The sequence below is a fragment of the Lacerta agilis genome, chromosome Z (genome assembly GCF_009819535.1).
Source record: "Lacerta agilis isolate rLacAgi1 chromosome Z, rLacAgi1.pri, whole genome shotgun sequence".
NCBI lineage: Eukaryota > Metazoa > Chordata > Lepidosauria > Squamata > Lacertidae > Lacerta > Lacerta agilis.
In genome coordinates, this window is record NC_046331.1 from 39,400,913 (window position 1) to 39,421,755 (window position 20,843).

A 20,843-nucleotide genomic window follows, 5' to 3' on the forward strand; every position below is an offset into this window, starting at 1 on the left:
GCAGCTTGATCCTGCAGTTCTACAACCCCGCAGTGAGTCCTGCTGAACTCAATGGGACTTACTCCTAAGAAGGTTTGTATCACGCTGTGAGGGGCTTCTATCCAGCGGAACACAAAATTTTGGAAGCTACATGCACACTTAAAACAACGATACTTTTATTAACCCCTCCCCTCCCGCAGTTGATGATTAGTGCAAAAAGGCCGCATTTCATTAGCACGACCCCAATTAAAGACACCCAGATCATGTTCGTCCAGCATCTGCTCGCAATGCAACTCGTAAATGCCAAGAAGAACAACGGCGCTGACTCCCAGGGCAGCGCGTAATAGGACGGCGACCTCCTATGCTCGATAGGAGTTCGATCCTATGCTCTGCACACCAAGGATCGGCAGAAAACCTCAGCTGCGCCATCTCCCGGTCACCGGCAGCCTAGCCGCTTCTTCCAGATCGCAGGAGGCACCTCCAGAGCCCGGCCTCTTGCGGGGTGGAGCCCCGGAACGCCGCCCCGCGCCCGCTTCCACCCCCGCTCCTCCGGTCGGGTCGAAGTAGGAGGATCCCGTCAATCCCCATTGCTCCTCTGGTCTCTTTCTGGAAGGGAGCGCAGCTCAGCGTAGCGCAGCGGCTCCCCGGAGATGGGGCTGGAGTGGCGGGCGCGCGTCGTTGCTGCGTTCTGGCTCCTTTGCGCTGTTGGAGCCGTCGGGGCAGGAAGACCGCCCTCAGGTGCTGCTTGAAGCGGGGCGGGCAAAAGAGGAAGTTTAGCGGGGTTGGAGGGCGTGATCGTGGAGGGGGCGATCCCAGCCGTCCCGGGGCTTTTGGGGAACGCCCAGAAGCAGGACCTGCCGCTTGCAGATAGATGGGGAGCGGGGAATTCGGGACTGGTACGAGTTTGGGAGCTGGGGATGCTAGCAGTGCCTCCTCACCCCGCAAAAAGAAACCCCAAAACCTGGCTGACCCTTCAGTTACTTTGTATTGCAACCACTAACGTCCCTGACCGTTGCCGGTGTCCACTGGTGTAGAAGGGAGTTGCAGTCTGGGAGTTTCTGGAGGGCGCCAGGTTGGGAAAATCTGCTTGTGAGGAGGTTGCAGGGTGCATCGAGATATGGTGGCTGTTGCAGGGAAAGTGCAAACCAGGTGAGCAGAAGGATCCAGGTGTCTTTATCAGACTCAAGAATTGTTGGCTGCAGAAGTGGGACTGTCCGGGACTGTCCAGAGGTCCCTGAGGTCAGGTAGCTTGAGGCCACACCACCCCAGGCAGCTGGTTTAATCCTATTTGATTATTTTTGCAAACTGCTCTGAGGTTTTCTACAATCAAGCGGCGTATAAATTTCATAAGGTCTGCGAGGTAGTTTTGGGTGTCATGGGAGGTTAGGAGAGGGTCAGTTATTAAATTCATTATTAGCTCAATTGCAGAGATATTTAGGATGGTTTGGAGGTCATCCTCTGAGTGTGCACACACTACGTTGTCATCAGCATACTGAAGCTCTATGGTGGAAGTTACGTTAACCTTACTCTTTGCTTTCAGCTTCCTCAGATTAAAGAACTTTCCATCAGTTCGATACAGTATATGATTTCTACTCCAGTGGGGAGTTTCCCTTTGACAAAGTGTAGGATCATGGCAATGAAAGTAATGAATAGAGTTGGGGCAATAACACAACCCTGTTTAACACCTGATCCCACTGTGAACGGTTCACTTTGAGAGCCATTGTTATCTGCGCTTGTTGGTGTCATATTATCATGAAGGAGCTGAATGGTGTTCACAGATTTCTCTGGGCAGCCAAAATTGGCCTCCACAGTCACTTACAGACTCACTTTTAAAACTGTGTTTATGGAAGACAATCTTACTCGGCTACAAGTGATCGCCAAAGAAGAAGAAGAACTCAATTGGCATAGGTCTTTGTAGGATTTCTGCCTTGAATACCAAAATGACTTAACCTGCTTTGGTTCTCCGCTTGGCCTGGCCCTGGTAACCCCATGCTAAAATGAAATTAGCATCTGGTTATCAGGTTCTTCTAACCAGTTTATAATTCCTAATTTGATTCATTAGTTGTAGGAGTAGCCATTATAAAGAATGGAGGCACCTCAATCCCCAGAGAAGATTTTGCCTTGTGGGCTTCCTTCCACAGTTTTTGTGGATGAGTGCAAATGTGGAGGAGAATGGTTTTTTTGGGGTGTGTGTGTGTGCTGGTGGTGTTCATCCTATTTCAAGGCTCTACAAGATAGTCAGTGTATATTTCATGTTCTGATCTGCACACCAGCTGATCTCAGCTTGATCTCTGCAATTCAATATGGGGAATACCAAGGGCTGATTTCTTCCTTTATTGTTATTATTATTATTATTATTAGAGCCTCTATACCCCCCCCCCATCCTCAGTGTCAAAGCACCTACAAAACAAAACAATCACTTTAGGTAAAGAATATTGGTTTATTAAATTTCTCCCCGCCTTCAAACAAAAAGTGCCCAAGGTGGCTTCCAAAAAATGATGTTAAAAATACTTGTTACCAGGAAATGAAATGAAACTTCTGCAAGCTTGCTAGATTAAACAATATTATGATTCCTAAAAGCAAGTACAGATGGAATGAGGTGAGCTAATGCATGCAGCAACCTTTTAACCAGGTGTTATCGGGGATCCAGGCCTGAATATGCTTGGTCAGCATATAAAATAAGATAAGATTATAATAATGCTGAAACTGGGTTATTTAAGCTCAGCGCATTACATTGCAACGGTGCCATTTATTTCTTCAATCCTTTTGTAAGAATGCCTAAATATCCCTCAAGTTAGTTTGATGGTGTTAATCCCTTTAAAATGGTATTATTGTACATGGGGCGTTGATCTGCTGCTAGTTTTTCTAACAGGGTTAAGGAGTTAAAATTAGCCACTGATACGTTCCACTCTTCTCATTGTTTCCCTCTGAGGCATTGACCGATGGTGCTAACACTTTCCTATTAACTCTTTGGCTTTCAAGATGGCATGAACGTCCTTCTCATCATCGCTGACGATCTGCGGCCTGCATTGGGCTCTTACGGCGACACATTAGTGAGATCTCCAAATATCGATCAGTTGGCTTCGCGCAGCATCGTGTTCCAGAATGCTTTTGCGCAAGTAAGCAACACAACGTTATGTAACCTTTTACCACTCCCTCTGTTTCTGGTGCTCAGGTTGTGAGTGCCGTCACTTTGTGTAGACAAAATGTCCACTAACCCATGTGTTGGTAATCTCACGCTTCTCTGCTGAAGACAATCTGCAGGGCCATTCACAGTTTTCTCCCTTTTCCATATGGCAAGTACTGACTAATCCTAAAGGATTAGACGTAGTCATGGAGAATGGAGTTATCCAAGGCTGTTCATGATTCATGCTGCAGTGTGCCTTTGTACAAACTGGCTGGGCAAAGGAAAATGTATCACTTGATGCTTAAATATCAGTTCATTGTGATTTCAGGTGGGAAGCCGTCCCTGTTCGTCAGAGTTAGGCCATAGGGTGGCGGGTAGGGAAGGCAGGGGTCTGGCCTATTTACGGGATTGGCTCAGAAATGGTTTGCCACTGAATAACAATTGCTGGAGTGGGGGAGGCTATTACTGTCATGTCCTTGGGGTGTCTTATCAACCAACAAAGCAGGATGTTGGATGTGGGGACAGATCTGGCATGGTTCTTTGAATGTTCCTGCTTCAAACTGGTAGTGAAAGCCACTTGCTGAGGGACTGCATGCTGTCCTATGAATCTGCTTGCTTGCTCAGATTAGTAGTACCAGAGAGCTACGTCGCCACTGAGGTGGACTGTTTGCCCTTAGAGCCCAGTGTTGTCCACTCTGACTCACAGCAGCCCTTGGCCTTATTTCATGCCAGTGGTAAATGAAGGAAAAAACTGGGAGGAAAAGGGATGGCAGAGAGAAAGAGAGAGAAGCCCCGGCTGCTACTGGTTCTTTCTCCCATTCACAGTCAGCATCTCGGCTCCAACAGATTCTCCTTGACAGAACGTGGTCCTCAACAGAAAACAGTTTCTGTGTCCTTTGGCAGAGAAAGGACTGTCCTTGAGCCTTTGCCTGGAGCTATCAGGGACTGAACCCAAGACTTCTTGCATTCAAAGCATGTGCTCTGCCAGTGGTCCAGGGTTGCAGGAAGTCAAAGACTTGTTGCTATTTCTGCAGGAGAGTCCCTGAACCAATCAGCATCAAAGGGATGATCTTTGGCCTCTGTGTGCTCCACAGGGAAGCATTTAGGAACACCAAAAGCACAAGGGGCTTCCGTTCCAAAAGAATGGTGAGCAAGACATGTTACATACAATGCAACTTCATGGAAAACACAACTTAAGTCACTCTGAAAGAAGCTACTGGAGCCCTCCAGACCATTTGCCTATGCACATGCACAGAAAACAGCTGATAGGCAACGTATGGGATTGTGTGGATCATTACAATCCATCCCTCGTTGTAAAAACTTAGAAGGTTGTATAATCTTAGTAGGGGGTGCAGCTGGGGTGTAGCTGTGACTATCATGAGGGGTTCCTGCACTTCTGAATTTGCCACCACACTATTGTCTACCACTGAGCTATGGCCTTCCTCTCCTTTCCCCCCAGCAAGCTGTCTGTGCCCCAAGCAGAGTGTCATTCCTCACTGGGCGGAGACCTGACACCACCAGGCTCTATGATTTTCATTCCTACTGGAGAGTGCACGCGGGAAATTATTCCACGTTGCCGCAGTACTTCCAGGAAAATGGCTACATCACCCTCTCTGTAGGGAAAGTGTTTCACCCAGGTAAGCTCTGAATTGGAAGGATGAGATCTCTGCAGAACCAGCTTTTCCGTAAGCCCAGTGGCTTTTAGAATTCGGAGAATTAATTTGAAAGGATCCCCCCACCCCACTCCCGGACATTTATGCTGCTGCTTCTGTTTTCAGGGGTTTCATCAAACCATAACGATGACTATCCGTACAGTTGGACCACCCCTGCTTTTCATCCCTCATCCGAAAAATACGAAAACACAAAGGTGAATGGATGCTGTGGCTAATTATTTCTACCATTATTAACTGGGCTGCACTGTTGGTGTGCGTGGCTGATTCACAGAGATATGGAGGCTACAGTGCTGTGCCTAGTTAACTTGGGAATTATCTTAATTGAACTTAGTGAGATTGCCTTTTAAAGAGGCGTGTATAGGTTTGTGCTGTTGGACAAGTCTTACTCTCAAGGACTTTGCAATCTAAACCAGTAGTGCTGATTTTTTTATTTAATCCAAACTAGACTTAATTTTTGTTGGCTTTAGCCATATATATATATATATAGAGAGAGAGAGAGAGAGAGAGAGAGAGAGAGATAGAGAGATAATAACCAGCATTCACATACCCATTGTTGCTTGGGAATTCTAAGAAACAAACAAACATCAGTTCAGTTTCTAAGTCAGTTGTTAAAATCAGATTGAAAGGTTCAATCTGCCATCTTGATTTAAAATGGCATCCAGTCAATCTGCCATCTTGATTTAAAATGGCATCCAGTTGCATCCAAACATAGATAAAAACACCCCTTCTCTTTGATCCTAGGAACCATCGTAAAAAAATTGATGACAATATCTTAAGGCGTTCAAATGCATAGAGAACAAACAACTTTCCAAAATATATAGTAGATTGGTTATAGTGTATTTATCATTTAAATGTTGTACTGTGCATTATCGTTTTTAATGGTTTGTAAACTACATGGAGAATTATTGTTATATGGGTGGTATAAAAATGGAAAAAAGGAATGAAATGATAAGTAAGTAAAGAAAAACAATTTGTATTCTGCCTCTCCCCGAAACATAAATTTGTGTTCAAAGTAGCATACAAATACAAGTCTAATCTAACTGTAAATTAGAACTATGTTGGAATGAGACGAGGATAAGAAGGGCTATATGTGTACAATTGCAGCTACAGTTAAATCAAGTTTGGAGATAGCTGGGAATGAAAACTAAGAAGATAAGCCAAAGTCCACGGGGAAAGGGTAGATTTTGAGGAGGGCTTTGAAGAAAGAGGGGAGATGAGATATATGGGAAGATGACTTTGGCAGGTTGCAGGGACATATTTTTGTTTACTCACGGGACCATTAAGAAAATCTTCATACATGAGTAGCAGCAGTCAAAGTGGTGTGGGCAGTGGGAGATGAAGGCCCCAAAGACCCTCCCAGCTGCGCAAGCTACCCATAAGCAATTCATCTTGGCGGTGGCAGGTACCAGACGTTCAACATGGGAGGACCACTAACAGTGACTCTGCTGAAGACCTAAGGGATAAGGCAAGGATATCAGGATATCAGGAGGGTATCAGGAGATCCTTAAGGTATACCAGTCCCAAGTTGTTAAGGACTTTGTGAATCAATACAATAGGCTTGTGTTGATTTCACTGGGACTTTTTGCCTTGTGATCTGTTTTTGATCCCAGTGCCCCTCTCAGGAGACTGTTTTCTTCTAAAGGTTTGTAAAGGGAAAGATGGAGAACTTCATGCCAACCTTATCTGCCCAGTGGATGTTTCAGAGATGCCTGAGGGGACCTTGCCAGATATCCAGAGCACTGAGGAAGCAATTCGTTTATTGAACATTGTGAAGGAAAGTGAGAGCAAATTCTTCCTTGCTGTTGGGTATCACAAACCCCATATTCCATTCAGGTACCCCCAGGTAAGGAAGCCTGAATATAAGAGCCCACCTGAAAGAAATGCACAGTCCTAGACAGTTGTTCTAGATCAATGAAAATCACATGGGGTTTGGCATTTGGTTGGTCAAAATTGTTTGGTTGCTTGACCCTCTAGATCAAGTATGGGAAACTGCAAGTTGGACAGCCAGTGGTGACTTATCTCTCCCATTTGACCACTGAATCAATGCTAGCGAAACTGAACGTGCTACCGTTCACAATGCAACAGGGGAAATTCCTGAAAATACAACTATGCCCCTGTGGACAGAGACAAATAGAATCAGTTGTGCATGTTCTTTTGCACTGCTCCAGGCATCCGACAATTTGATCAGTTGGTTGTTAGTAGGGAGTAGCATGCAGAGGAATGGAAAGTAGCCTTCCTTATGTTTACTCAGGATGGAGATAAGATGGAGATATTAGCCAGGTTTCTGCAACATGCAGCGAGGATTTGCGAATGTTATACAACATTAACTCAAGTGTTAGATGCAGGTTTTGATGAGTGATTTCATGGTATGTGTCAATAAAGGTTTGAGAATTTGAATTTGTGTAGGGAACTGGATCCGGTCAATAGGTTGGATCCTTATCTCCCCATACCCACAGGGACCAATTTCACAGGTGGCTGATGCAGTCAGTGGCTCCCATGGGTGGAGTTGCCATCTAGATGGGGTTCTTCAAAGTTCTCCCTAGTCACAACACGGCTGCTGCCACATGCCAAACACAGCGTGTCTCCTGGTTGTAAGAACCACTGCAGAACAGCAGGAGAAAACTTGCAGCCTGTTTTTGATTGCAAGCCTTGAAATGGCTCTTCTGAAATCTCTGCTCCAGGAATTTCTCAAATTATACCCCTTGGAAAACATCACCCTGGCCCCAGATCCTGATGTTCCTAAAGGGCTCCCTTCTGTGGCCTACAATCCCTGGACGGACATCAGGCGTAGGGAGGATGTTGCAGCACTGAACATCAGCTTCCCTTATGGGCCAATTCCAGAAGACTTCCAGGTAGGTGACGGGTTCCCTTTCTCTGCCCTTAGCTGAAGCGCAAGTCAATGATCAGGCCGCTCTCTGCTCCAGGTTTTGCAGGTCCCTTGGGCAAGGTGCCATCCATGGGCCCCCTGCTCCCTCCCTTTGGGAGCCTGTATCCTTATGACCACCAGCTGGTGCTCCTCCTCTTCCTCATCACTGCTTCCACCTATTTCCTCGCAAGGTATAGAGCTGCTGAGCAAGCAGGCAGCAACACCCACCTTTCCTGTTCACCAGCACGGTTGTCTGGACCAGAGTGAGAAGGAGCGGCCCACACAGTGCTGGACAGGAGGATCAGGCCCAGGGGGCGTTCTTGTCAGTAGCTCCCTTGCTGGGCTGCTGGCCTTTGGCAGATGCCCAAGCATGCGGATACTTAGTGCTGGTCCTGGATTTCGTTCTGACATGGGAGTAGGGAACTTGGGGAATCCTTAGCTTTTTGAGATTTGCTTTATGGCAGAACATTTCAGACTAGTGGGTACGCTTCAGATTTGGGGGGAATGTGGGTGGCACCAGTCAAGTAGCTGCCGTGGTGGCGGCAGGGGTGGGTGGGCATGTGACATAACACCAGACAGGGACCGTAGCATAACACGACATTAGAGAGACAGCCGCACCGCAACAGCCTTATGCTTGGCATGGGAAAGTCAGCTACGACCTGGTTGGTCCTTATTATGGAGAGATCACATAATATTGATCACAAACACAAACAGAGCCTCTGTCGTGATCTAATAATAGACAAAAGCTCCTTATTAATACTGGGATGGAACCACTTGTGTCCCTTCCAGATATTGTGGGACTGCAACTCCCATCAGCCCCAGCCAGCATGGCCAATAGTGAAGGATGATGGGAGCTGTAGTCCAACACCGTTCAGTAGCTCACAACTTGCCCAACCCTGGTATAATAAGTTGGGCAAGTAGGTTGCAAAGCAGGTCTTCAGTGTGAAAAATACCCCGAGTCCTTATAGATAGTCCTTGGATGCGCACACTCTCTTTCTCTCTCTCTCTCTATATATGTATATTTGCAGCGGCAGATTCGTCAAAGCTACTTTGCATCTGTCTCTTATGTGGATACGCTGGTTGGGAGGTTGCTAAGTGCCCTAGATGACATGGAGCTGTCCCACAACACAATTGTAGTATTTACCGCAGACCACGGTAAGTCGTCCTGTTGATATATTAATACAGAGCTTTCCAAACACTGTGTCGTGACACGTTAGTGTGTCGGCTGCAGTGTGTAGCTGTGTTGCATGAATGCTCTTCCCAGGGCTGGAAAGGGGTTAGTTTAACCTCCAGTTTGCTAGTAAAACTGAAACACTGCGTCGCAAGATGATGCATGTCTAAAAAAGTGTGTCACCAACATGAACAGTTTGAAAATCAATGGGTATCAGTGGCTATTAGTCATGAAGTATATATAGTAACTGTCTCCAGGACCAGAGATAGTTTACCTCTGAATACAAGTCACCTAGAATCAGGATTAGGAGATTGCTGCTGCACTTGGGTCCTGTTTGTGGGCTTCCCATGGGTTTTCTGGTTTACCACTTTGAGAACAGGACGTGGACTGAATTGGCCACTGGCCCGATCTAGCAGGGCTCTTGTGTTCTTACAAAGAATTGGCATCTTCATATATTGCAGATGTGGTGAACTATTGGCCCACCAGATGTTGATCAACTCTAACTCCCTTCAGCCCCAGCAAGCATGGCTAATGGTCAGGGATGGTGGAAGCTGCAGCTCAGCAACATCTAGAGGGCCAAAGGTTCCCCACACCTGTTATATGGCATCACTTCTTTTTTTGCTGGGTCAGGCTCTTTGTTCAACGCAGGGATGGGGAACTTGTAGTCCTCCACATGTTACTGGACTACAACTCCTGTCATTCCTGGCCATTTATTTGGCAGGCTACCTGGCGCTCATGAGATTCAGAGTCCAGCAGGTTCCCTATCCTTGGCCTAGCCCAATACTGGCAGATATATCCCTTGGTGCAAGTTTCATCATCCCTGGCCATTGGCTGGCAGGGGCTGATGAGTCTTGGGAATCCTATAACATTTGGAGGCCCGTGCGTTCCTCATTCCTGGTGCAGGTCAAGTGTCCGACTCTATATAAGGCAGTTTGCTACTTTCCTGCACGTTTTACTCACATACTACATAGGGATTTTTTAAAAAAAATTAGGCAACTAAAATGGTAATTAATAAATAACTAAGTTAAAGTGGCCTGTAGGGGAAAAATGGGAGTTCCCCAAGGGTTCCTCACCAATCAGGTAAGTGGCTGTTTAACAAGCTTGTTTTTGTGGGTTCTGAGATAGTTGCTTGAAAAACCTTAGCATCTGCTTTACCAATGATCATTTGTGTCCCCCTACCCCGCAACACATAGATGATGCTCTTACTTCAGTGTTTCTTGATCTTGTCTAGGCTGGTCACTTGGTGAACATGGCGAATGGGCGAAATACAGCAACTTCGATATCGCAACCCGGGTGCCACTGATGTTCTATGTTCCAGGAAGGACAGTCCCCACCTCTCACCTGGGAGAGAAGATTTTTCCTTTCATTGATCCCTTCACACAGGTTGCAAGCCCTGTTGCACAAGGTAAATCTTCAGAGTTTAATTAATGATGTAAATATTTGTTCTGCAACATTTAATTGATTATTTGGTTGACTCGTTTTAAAACAAGCAAACCAACAAACCATTTGGTCAGCTAAAAAGTTGCCCTGCTTAACTGAACACATTACACACATTAATGTTTTAAAATAACAATAGTTTTCTACAAAGCACTGTAGGTGTTAAGTGCCAACTTCAGAGGCATTTCACTTTCTTTCACAGGGAGGAATCCCTATTCCAAAATGATGCTTTGTGTTTTGTTTCAAAATTATAATTTTACTTATGCACATTTATGCCTCTTTCATTGTTTTACTTAATGACAGCACAACCTTATATGTTTTTCTACTCATCCTTAGCTGTTGTGTGTGCTGTTTAAAATACTGGATTTTTTTACTGCCCTTCTCAAAGTGTCGTAATTACTCAAAGCAACGCCATATAAAAATCCAGTATTAAAACCTAGCAGAACAGAGCCATAAAATGCTCACGAAATCCCATAACTACAATCCAAAAGCACTAGCAGCAACACAGTTCAATTAATGATAGCATATTAAATACCTGGGTTGCTTTTTCAAAAAATCAAATTTGTTTCAACTTTTCAAATACCACAACGGCACAATGTCAGTATATAAGCAAAACACATGATACAGAAATGCTTAAACATTTGGGGACACACACACACACACACGCACCACCTGTTCTTAGTATCTCTTAAAATCCTCCATCCCACTCAATCCCCCATCCCCAAATACATTAAACTAGGTAAAGGACCCCTGACAGTTAAGTCCAGTCGCAGATGACTCTGGTGGTGCGGCGCTCATCTCGCTTAGCAGGCCAAGGGAGCTGGCATTTGTCCGCAGACAGTTTTTCCGGGTCATATGGCCAGCTCTGGCGAAACCAGAGCAGCACATGCAAACACCGTTTACCTTCCCACCGGAGCAGTACCTATTTATCTACTTGCACTTTAACGTGCTTTTGAACCGCTAGGTTTTCAGGAGCAGGGACCGAGCGATGGGAGCTCACCCCGTCGCAGGGATTTGAACCGCCGACCTTCTGATTGGCAAGCCCTAGGCTCTGTGGTTTAACCCACAGCGCCACCCTCTGAAATACATTAGACGAATGGAAAACATGAACATGACACCAGTAACAATATAAAGGCAACCCTTGAACTTTGGAAGTGGCTTTCCCTTTTCACATCACCATTTGAAGTGAAGTGACCCAATTTCTAGAAAATTGACATTTCCTCTCTGTTTTGCTTCCCGCTACTATGATCTCTTCAGTTAACTTGCCCAGAATTGCAAAGACCCAGGACTGACATAATCATTGAGTTAGAACAGGGAGTTTACTGGACATCTATAATTAGGTTCCTCAGGTTTTTATGGGAATAAGTCTTGTTGTACTTCTGAGCTGAGAGATGCATCTCATTGATCTTTTGCGGAAAGCTCAGATAGTCATAGAAACACTTATTCCGCTAGTACTAATTTAGCAGCAGCAAGGCTCACTCCTTAGGCAATGGGCATGGCTTATCTTTCTTTTTGCAGTGTTTAATTAATCCAAAGCAGCTGGACGTGATCTGCTGAACTCTTTGGGTGCTCTCTGACCTTTCCCTTAATGCTTCCTCCCTCCTCTGATCTAGGCAAATCCAGAGAAATTGTTGAGCTGGTGTCCCTCTTCCCGACACTCGCTGAGCTTGCTGGATTAAAAATCCCCCCTGTATGTCCCCAGCCTTCATTTCTCGTCTCCCTGTGTACTGAGGGGCAAAGCTTGCTGCGTTATTTCCCATCCATCCATGGAGGCCAAGAAAACAACAGCAAAGGAGCAAAGGGCTCGGATCCCCCGGTTGCCTTCAGCCAGTATCCCCGCCCAGGAGACACTCCAGATTGGAACTCTGATCTGCCGCTGCTTAAGGACATAAAAGTGATGGGTTATTCCATACGTACCGCTGACTACAGGTGTACGCTGTGGCTTGGGTTCAGCCCCAGCAACTTCACGGTCAATCTGAACGACGTCCACGGAGGGGAGCTGTATTTCACAGCGAGCGATCCTAGTCAAGACCATAACAAGTACAGAAGCGCTATGCATGGCTCCTTGGCCAAAAAGCTTTGCAATGTCTTGGAGCACTGAATTTGGCGTTCGCTTCCTCTTCTGTAAGACATTGCTGCTCAGCTAGTAAAAGGCATACAGACCTTTGCGTTATATGCAAAGATGTGTCTTGAATTGTAGCTGCCCTTGGAGCCAAATCTGAAATGTGCTGTGTTCTTGTGTACCCCCAAAAAATGATTCTTTAGTTCTTAATAAAGATCCCCCCCTTATTATGACCATTGAGCTATTGAGTGACATCTTCTCTGAACTCGACTAGTAGTCTTTTAAAGGCATCTAAGCTAGCGGACACCATTTACATTTTATGGCAGTGGATTCTGCAAATCAAGCTCTATATTAAAAACTTCTGCACTCCATCTTTCCATAAACACCTTGTATGTCTTTCCTGTCCAAGATTTGATGCCATGTGTGAAGCAGCACTGAAAAGAAGGAGGTGGCAGTAGTAGAAGGGAGGCTTTTATGAAAAGGTAAATAAAACACATGCACACAAACCTTCTTTTCTTTCCCTTGAGTCCACAGCCAGTCAGTTGAATGCCAGTTGGTGGGGAACACGAGGAGGGTCCCTGTGCTCTCAGGTCCTGCTTGTAGGCTTCCCATAGGATGCCGGACTAGATGGGCCTTTGCCTTGATGCAGAAGGGCTCTCACATTTCCATAACCCCAAGCTGTAGTACAGTGGGAGAGTGAAATGAGTCTCTTTCTGTCTGCTTTCTCTGGTGCACACCTTGCATAGTTTTATAAACCACTCTGATGTCATCTTTCCTGGACACTTTAAAACACACACACACACACACACACACACACACACACAAATAAATGGTCAGTGCTTTAACCTATTCTTGTAAGGAAGGTGTTCCATTCCTCAGCTTACATTGGGTACCCTTCTTTCCTTATGAATGGGACCTGCAATAAAATGTTGCAGCATGGCGTGCTTCTGGTCAGGGTCTAGCGGGCCACACTCCAATACATTTTCCTCTCTCCACCCCCATATTCAGCATTCTGTGGCTCCTGAGCTTGCTGGTTTTTTTTGGGGGGGGGTGGTTCCCCTTAGTTTTTTCTATTACTTTTTTGCTACAAATCATAGGGTTACCCCAAACCCATTGATTCCTGCTCCGTGTGTGTGTGTGTGTGTGTGTGTGTGTGTGTGCGTGCTTTCATTTTGGCTACTTTTAGGTTTTTTTTTAGGGGGGACAGGCATGGCAAAAGTCACAGGTTATGCTCCATCTTAGAGAAAAAGCATTCCAGTCAAAACTATCCACAATGTACACGTATCTTTGTTCATTGAGTTCTGCTCCATACCTGAGTCTCAAAGGCTCCATTTGCAGAAGAAATACAAACCAAGGGTAGTCCATAAACTGCAGTCAAATTCAGGAGTGAGATAATATGTCCCTGCCTCCCCAGCTACATCAAGCTCCCCTTCTTTTCTATAGAGAACTAATCACACACCCTTTGTGCAGTAGCCTTGATGGCTCCAGGACATTCCAGGTAAGTAAGCTGGGGAGTTGGCCCAATATATGGGGGAGCAACCTGTAGAGTCTGATATTTACCCTTGGACAAATAAGTTGCTTCCATGGGGATACTGGTATGGTTCTGGGTGCATCTGACTCGGGGCTCATCTCTAGCTGTTCAAGGCCCACGAGTTGTTGGCTTTAGGACTGAACTCCACCTTGGACTTGGGGCTGCCCTTTAGGACTTGGATGCACCCTTTTTGAAAAGCACCCACAGGCCTTCCCTCTAACTTCTCTGTTCCACTGAAATCTCATCTCCTTTCTGTAGTAGTACTGCTACTTGTGGGCATCCATCTGTCTCAAGAGGCAATGGAGTGTGCCATGGGCAGCGCTTGCCCAATATCAACCATCTGTTTTCACTGGCCCATGACAGTACCTCCTTGGTGGTGGTTCCCTATTGTAGAATGCCCTCCCTGGTAAGATATGCCTGTCCCCACTTTATTCACTTCCAGAGGAATTCAAACACTACCTTGTTTACCCACATATTTGATGATGGAAAGTTTCTGTTCGTAGCAACCTTGACATTATTAGCTGTAAGAACATGTGATTGTTTTTATTTTTATTGTATTGTTTTATGGCTCCTTTGGGAGGAAGGGTGCTGTATATAATCTGAAATATTATTAATAATACTTCTGCACAGAACTTCATCTTTATCACCAGGAAAGTGGTGCTTGTTTGCATCTCAGAGGGTTGCTCTTCTGTTCAGTTACAACTAATGTTCTGTGCATAACGGCCCATAAAGAAATGCTAACGGCATAAGTGATGACATTAATTTGAGTTTTCTGCTTCAGGAAGGCTGAAGTGGCTGGTTTGGCCTTGTCAAATCCTGGCCATTCACTGAAGAGGAAGCAGGAATGGTTATGGTACCATTCACGACAGTTTTAATCCTCTGTTCTAAGACACATGAAGCTCAGCTCTCTTGCATGCTTATTCTGAAATCAAAGTCCACCTGTGCTCAACAGTACTTACTCCCAAGTAAGTATGCAAAAAGAACTGCAGCTTTGGTTTAACCCAGGGAGGAGGAACCCGTGGCTTCCCAGATTCTCTGGGACTTTGCTCCCATTGGCCTCATTCAGTATAGCTAACAGCTGCTGCTGATGGAAGTTACAGTCCGACATTTGGCGAACCCAAGTTCCTCCCTTGTTTAGCCGCAGTGCTGCTGAATTCTCTACCCATGGAGGACAGGGCTATAGATAACTGTGAGGTACAATAGTAAAATAGAACTGCTAGGTTCAGTGGCAGTGCGTGCAAACACACACGTACAAACACAGAAGTCTGCTGCCTTCATGCCTTGCTTGTGGGCTTCCCAGAAGCAGCTGCCTGGTCATTGTGAGAAACAGGATATTGGAATGAATAGACTTTGGGTCTTCACAAATAGTGGGGGCTCTTATGTTTTAATTTGTTGGTGAGGACCAGCCAGATTTTCTGGGAGTAGCTGCAATCTCTGCAAGGGTGTGAGTTTTCATAAGAACACCAGAGCAAAAGAAGAGCCTGCTGGAGAAGACCCAATGGCCCCTGTAGTCCAGCATCCTGTTCTCACCAAGAGAAGTCTTTTGGGAAGTCTGCAAGAAGGCTCTGAGCTCAATAGAGCTCCTGTTCCTGCTGTTTCCAATAACTGGTATCCAGATTCATGCTGCTTTCGATTGCAGACATTTCATTTCTTGGAGGCGCTGCTTTGCTTCACTGAAGTCCTAACGTGGACACCCTTCTGCTTAATTTCATTGAGATTTGTATTTCCGAAACTGAATTTGATTCAGAAAGGAACATGAAGAAATGCAATTCTCCACCAGAGGACAGCAGCCCCTCATCACATAATTCAGATGATGGTTTTCACTACCTTTAATACGGTGAGCAAAAAAAGCATTTTTCTCCTCGGCATCAAACCTCTGTTTTCTTAAGGTAGGTTCATGTATACAACAACCGTCCCTGACCAGGTGCCTTCTAGTTGTTTTGGGCTACAAATGCCACCATTCCTGATCATTAGCCATGATTGCTGGGACCACGGGATTGAGGGCACTTGAAACACCAGGAAGGTACCAAGTTAGAGAAGGCTGATGTCTAAGCAATTGCCTGGCTGTTTGTAGCACGGGACTAAGGAACCTGTTATCCTCCAGATGATTGTCGGACCACAGTTCCCATCATCCCTGTCCATTGACCATACTGACTGAGGCCGTTTGGAGTTTGAGTTCAACGGCAATAGCTCAGCTGGTTAAAGCATGGTGCTGATAACACCAAGGTTGCAGGTTCCATCCCCATATGGGGCTGCTTCATATTCCTGCCTATTCTTACATTGCAGGGGGTTGGGCTAGATGATCCTCAGGGTCCCTTCCAACTCTATGATTCTATGCAACACCTGGAGGGCCACAAAACCCCCACTTTACTGTAGCAAGTGACAAAATTCATCCAGGTGATCATACAAGAAAACGTTTATAAAGCGGAAGAGAGCTTGTGCTCTCTCCCTTTCACGCCATTAATGTACTGCAGCTGCATAACATAACAAATGTAACTCACAATAAAAGTAAACATACCATTCGAGTACCCGCAGTGTTATCACCATCATTATCACCATTATCACTGTTACTGTCTTTATTATCGTCTCTCCTGTTTCTCCCACAGAGCCAGAGGCAGCCTCCAAATATCTTGCCTGCATTTCCAGCCTTTTGGCAGAGTGTCTTTAGGCAGAGAAAATCCAGATAAATGGAATTTGCTGCTGCATTGTCCTTATTTGTTTTACAGAGATCCACCCTCTGTCTTGGTTTCATGCTTCAGACTTTTCAGCCAAGGAACCATCTCTGCCTGAAGGAGTTGAGCTCAGGGCATATCACATTTTATCCTCAAAACAACCTTGTGAGGTTGGTTAGAGTAAGACCTATGTAGGGTAGCTATATATGCACTAGCAGTGAGAAAGATAAAAGCCTGCTTTAAAGAACAACAACAACAACAACAACAACAACAACAACAACACCCCATTACGGTATTGTCAAGGGATTTTTTTTAAAAAATCTAAATGATTCTTGGTAATTTATAGTGTGAGGTTTTGATAATTTGCAGTTCTGAAAACATATAGAATTATAGAACTGTAGAGTTGGATGGGACCACAAGGGTCATCTAGTCCAACCCGCTGCAAAGTAGGAATCTTTTGCCCAACATGAGGCTCAAACCCATGACCCTGAGATTAAGTCTCATGCTCTACCAACTGAGTTGTAGAGGTTAAACTTAAACTTGGATTGTCGTTTGCTTTTTGTGATTAATAAAAAATCTGATTGACTGGGTTAGGCTAAGAGAATGTAACTGGATATTTGGAACCCATGTCTTAGTCCCTCTCCATATTTAATACATGCTGTTGGTTGCCGCTTTGATTTCAGGTGATTTCCACAAACCATCTGGCAACTGTGCTGACTTCTGCTTATCCCTCCTGGTAGTTTACACAGCAGAGTTTTGCAGGCAGAATCACAGGGTCAGAGTGAGAAACTGAAGCCAACTAATGAAAAAGAAATGCACAGAAAAAGATCTTGCACCTACATAATTATAAAAATCCTGATCTGTTTATGAGTCACTCTGTACTGTTGCCACTTTGATGTGTTTCAGGTGCCAAGCTGCTTTGTATAAAATGAAGTTCTGTGTTCACACATTCACTATAATAGGGAATCTAAAACAGTTCCCCACTCCACACTTTTGACCAAAGTGGATGGAATTTACCGGCACAGGATCCTCTCCAGAGCGGACTGAGCCTGACAAATTGCAGACAAATAGATCCAGTGTTTGTTTGTTTTTTGTTTTTTTAATTGGGGAAGTAAAAGGAATTTACTTTTCTCTATTTTCTCTTCAATGCTCTGCAGGCAGCATTTTGGACAGCCTCACTCTCATGTACACAGAGAAGCACAGAGATATACAGTAAACATGGCACAGAAACACAGCAATCTGACTCAGGAAGCAGTGTGCATTTACTGACATCGTGATTCGACCTGGGAGACACCCCCACAAACCACAAACAAATTGTTTACCTTGTTATGTGACCTGCACACATATCCAGTAGGAACTCCTATTTTTTTTTTACTTTGGATGGTTGTTGTTGTTGTTCAGTCGTTCAGTCGTGTCCGACTCTTCGTGACCCCATGGACCAGAGCACGCCAGGCACGCCTATCCTCCACTGCCTCCCGCAGTTTGGCCAAACTCATGCTAGTCGCTTCGAGAACACTGTCCAACCATCTCATCCTCTGTCGTCCCCTTCTCCTTGTGCCCTCCATCTTTCCCAACACCAGGGACCGCCGCTTGTCACCCCCCCTCCCCTGTCACCCGGGGCGTACCGCCCCTACCGCCCCCCCCTAGCGATGCCCCTGCCCTCATTAAAAGGTTCTTTAATTCTTCCTCACTTTCTGCCATCAAGTTTGTGTCATCAGCATATCTGAGGTTGTTGTTATTTCTTCCGGCAGTCTTAATTCCGGGTGGTAGCTGATGCCAATCCTACTCAGAGTAGACTCACTTAAATTAATAGACATGATTAACTCATGTGCATTAATTTCAGTAGGTCTACCTTGAGTAGTACTAACATGTCTCCCACAACATGGGATGTGCTTGTAACCACTTCACCAGGAGTAGAAGGATTTTCAAGTTCTGGAGCACCGCTGCTGCACCATGTTCATTAATTTGAACTTCCTCCTCTTCTTCTTGTTTCCCCAGAAAGAAATAATTTTTAAAAACGTGGCCAGGAAGGATGGGAGTTTGAGCATGGCAGCGTTCCATCTCTGCCTGCGCCGTGGTAAGCAATGCATTCTTCAGGTCAAGAAGGTCTGCAATAACAAACAAGGCAGCGCAGCGAGAGCAATAAAAGCAGAAGGCTTGGAGAGAGAGAGAGAGAGAGAGCAGGAGAGGGAGAGAAATGCAAAGCAAGTGTCATAAAATAAATGAGATGCCGCCATTGACCCTCTTCCCCAGGACGGCTTCGCAACAGCTGGAGGGCAAGGCATACGTCTGCATCAGCAGGATTTGCTACCTGTCTGGCAGGTTAGGAACAGCCACACTGGAGACTCTTGAGTTAAGCGGGAGGCAAAGGCAAAGGCAAAAAAAAAAAGGAAAAGGAGAAGAAAAAAGTAGAGTCAACAAACAGGCTTCAGTTAATAAAAAAGCAGCATGTGAGTGAGATGAGCTCCAATCTCTGTTCTCTAAAATCACAGTAGCTCTTCTATTCTTTCCTGCATAAAACAAAAACAAAAAACCCCCAACATGTCCAAGATTGAATCCCCTGCCCCTCTGAGCTTGCTTTTAAATAAAATAAATAAATTAGTGTTCCTCTAACAGAGGGATCTTGGATGTGGCAGAGGATGCTGCTGCTTTTAGAGTTCTGGGGCATTTTTACAGCTTGCAAGCTCTAGTTAGGGCTTTATTATATGCCTGCTGTTCATCCTGGCACGATGTACACGAAAAATGCAGCTGCAGCTCCTTAATAAATAAATATTTAAAAATCTCTTTCCATGTGGGATAGGCAGAGTGTTTTAAATCAACAGTACCTGTTTGTGTGGACCTTGCAGTGTAACCTCACGAAGGAGTTGAAATGTCATGGGGTTGGTGGTGGACAGAGTGGGACTCCCACCACACAAGCCTGCACTTGTTTAAAGAGTGGAAGAAGATTGGATTGGATTAAGAGTGCAATCCTACGCTTGGATTCATAGAATTGCAAGGCACCTCCAAAAGTTGTCTAGTCGAACCTTCTTGCCAGGACAGGAAATCCAGGACTCCGGCATGGTCTCTTCCACTGTCATGGCTCATACTGTCAGAATGGGGAAATTGGTTTGGTGCTGCAAGAGCTTCAAATCACTTTAACTGAATTTGCCAGCATGTGACTGAATTCTATCCAAAAACAGCGACAGTCTGGAAGTGCCCTTTGTCTAAAAAACATTTCCTTGTAATTAGAACCCATTGCTTGCGGTCCTACCTTCTGGAGCAACAGAAAACAGTTTTGTTCCATTGTCTATGCGGCAGCCCTTCAGATATGACTATCATATTGCCTCTTAGCAGTCACTTCTCTAGGCTAAACATACGCAGCTCTTTCAACCTTTTCACTTGGACTTAAGACTCCAGAGCCCTCGCCATCTTTGTTGTCCACCTCTGAACATGTTCTAGTTTGTCAGTATCTTAAACTGCAATGTCAAGAACTGGACACGATACATTAGGATAATTCTGTCCACAGCAGACCAGAGTGGTAATGTTACTTCTTGTGATCTGGCCACCCTGCTTCCAATGATGCAACCTAGAATCACATTTTAGCTGCTGCACTATGCTGCTGACCCATGCTTAACTTGTGTCCTCCTACTGAAACCACTGGATCCCTTTCACTGGGATATACTCCTAGTGAGTGAACATTGGATTTCAGCCTAAATATTCACCTAGCCATGCAGTCTATTTCCCACAGTGGCTAATAAAATTCTGTAGTGGCTGCACACAAGGGCGCTGAGAGTTCTTATGAGACCCTCTATTTCCCCTCAAAGAGCTGCAATCTCATGGGGTCCCTGTGAAGAGCAACTGATCATCAAACCATTCTGGGAAGGGGAATAGAGGTCTCCTAACACCCTTAGCAAACTACAGCTCCCATAATTTTTTTTTTGGGGGGGGGAGCCACGACTGTTTTAAGTGGTATCATAAATGTATGGTGTGAATGTGGCCTTAGAAAGGTCTCTGGTGGGCTTCAGCCTTAATGAAAGACTTGTGCTCCCTCCATTCTTCATTCTGAAAGAAAGAGAGAAAAGCTTGCTCCAAGCCCTTTGAAACACGGAGCCAGCGTCTCTTTCTCTTTGCTCCCTTCATCATCTTTCATATCTGGCTTCTCTGCTCTCTGGGCTCGCCTCTGATGCTGCCCTCATTATGAAGGTGCTTTCTCTTCAGCAGGGCCATCTCTTCTCTGTATGCTATGAATCTGCCAAAGATGCTTTCCTCCTTGTTGGTCTCGGCCACAGGAGTGGTAGCCGATTCTGGGCAGTGCTTTTCCTCCCCAGCAGATTGGCTAATTAAAA

General features: G+C 45.3%; 1 protein-coding gene across 2 annotated transcripts; it reads left to right on the forward strand.

Annotated features, from left to right (window-relative positions):
* Positions 1 to 593: 593 nt before the first annotated feature.
* On the forward strand, positions 594 to 12,520 carry IDS (iduronate 2-sulfatase). 2 transcript variants are annotated; one of them, XM_033137768.1, is made up of 9 exons: positions 594 to 717; positions 2,962 to 3,098; positions 4,566 to 4,743; positions 4,885 to 4,973; positions 6,422 to 6,622; positions 7,461 to 7,631; positions 8,674 to 8,800; positions 10,048 to 10,221; positions 11,867 to 12,520. In XM_033137768.1, exons 1-9 carry the CDS (start codon positions 630 to 632, stop codon positions 12,352 to 12,354), a joined length of 1,653 nt encoding a protein of 550 aa, XP_032993659.1. In that variant the 5' UTR covers positions 594 to 629; the 3' UTR covers positions 12,355 to 12,520. The 2 variants fall into 2 exon arrangements, with proteins under 2 accessions (XP_032993659.1, XP_032993660.1); XM_033137769.1 differs by lacking the exon at positions 594 to 717 and adding an exon at positions 1,046 to 1,128 and having other exon boundaries at positions 11,867 to 12,519.
* Positions 12,521 to 20,843: the final 8,323 nt, after the last annotated feature.

Excerpts from the sequence above, each read along its gene's own strand:
- IDS (XM_033137768.1), top strand. The coding sequence starts at position 630 with ATGGGGCTGGAGTGGCGGGCGCGCGTCGTTGCTGCGTTCTGGCTCCTT. Across the intron at positions 8,801-10,047 it reads AGTATTTACCGCAGACCACG|GCTGGTCACTTGGTGAACAT; the intron begins GTAAGTCGTCCT and ends GATCTTGTCTAG. Across the intron at positions 10,222-11,866 it reads TGCAAGCCCTGTTGCACAAG|GCAAATCCAGAGAAATTGTT; the intron begins GTAAATCTTCAG and ends CCTCTGATCTAG.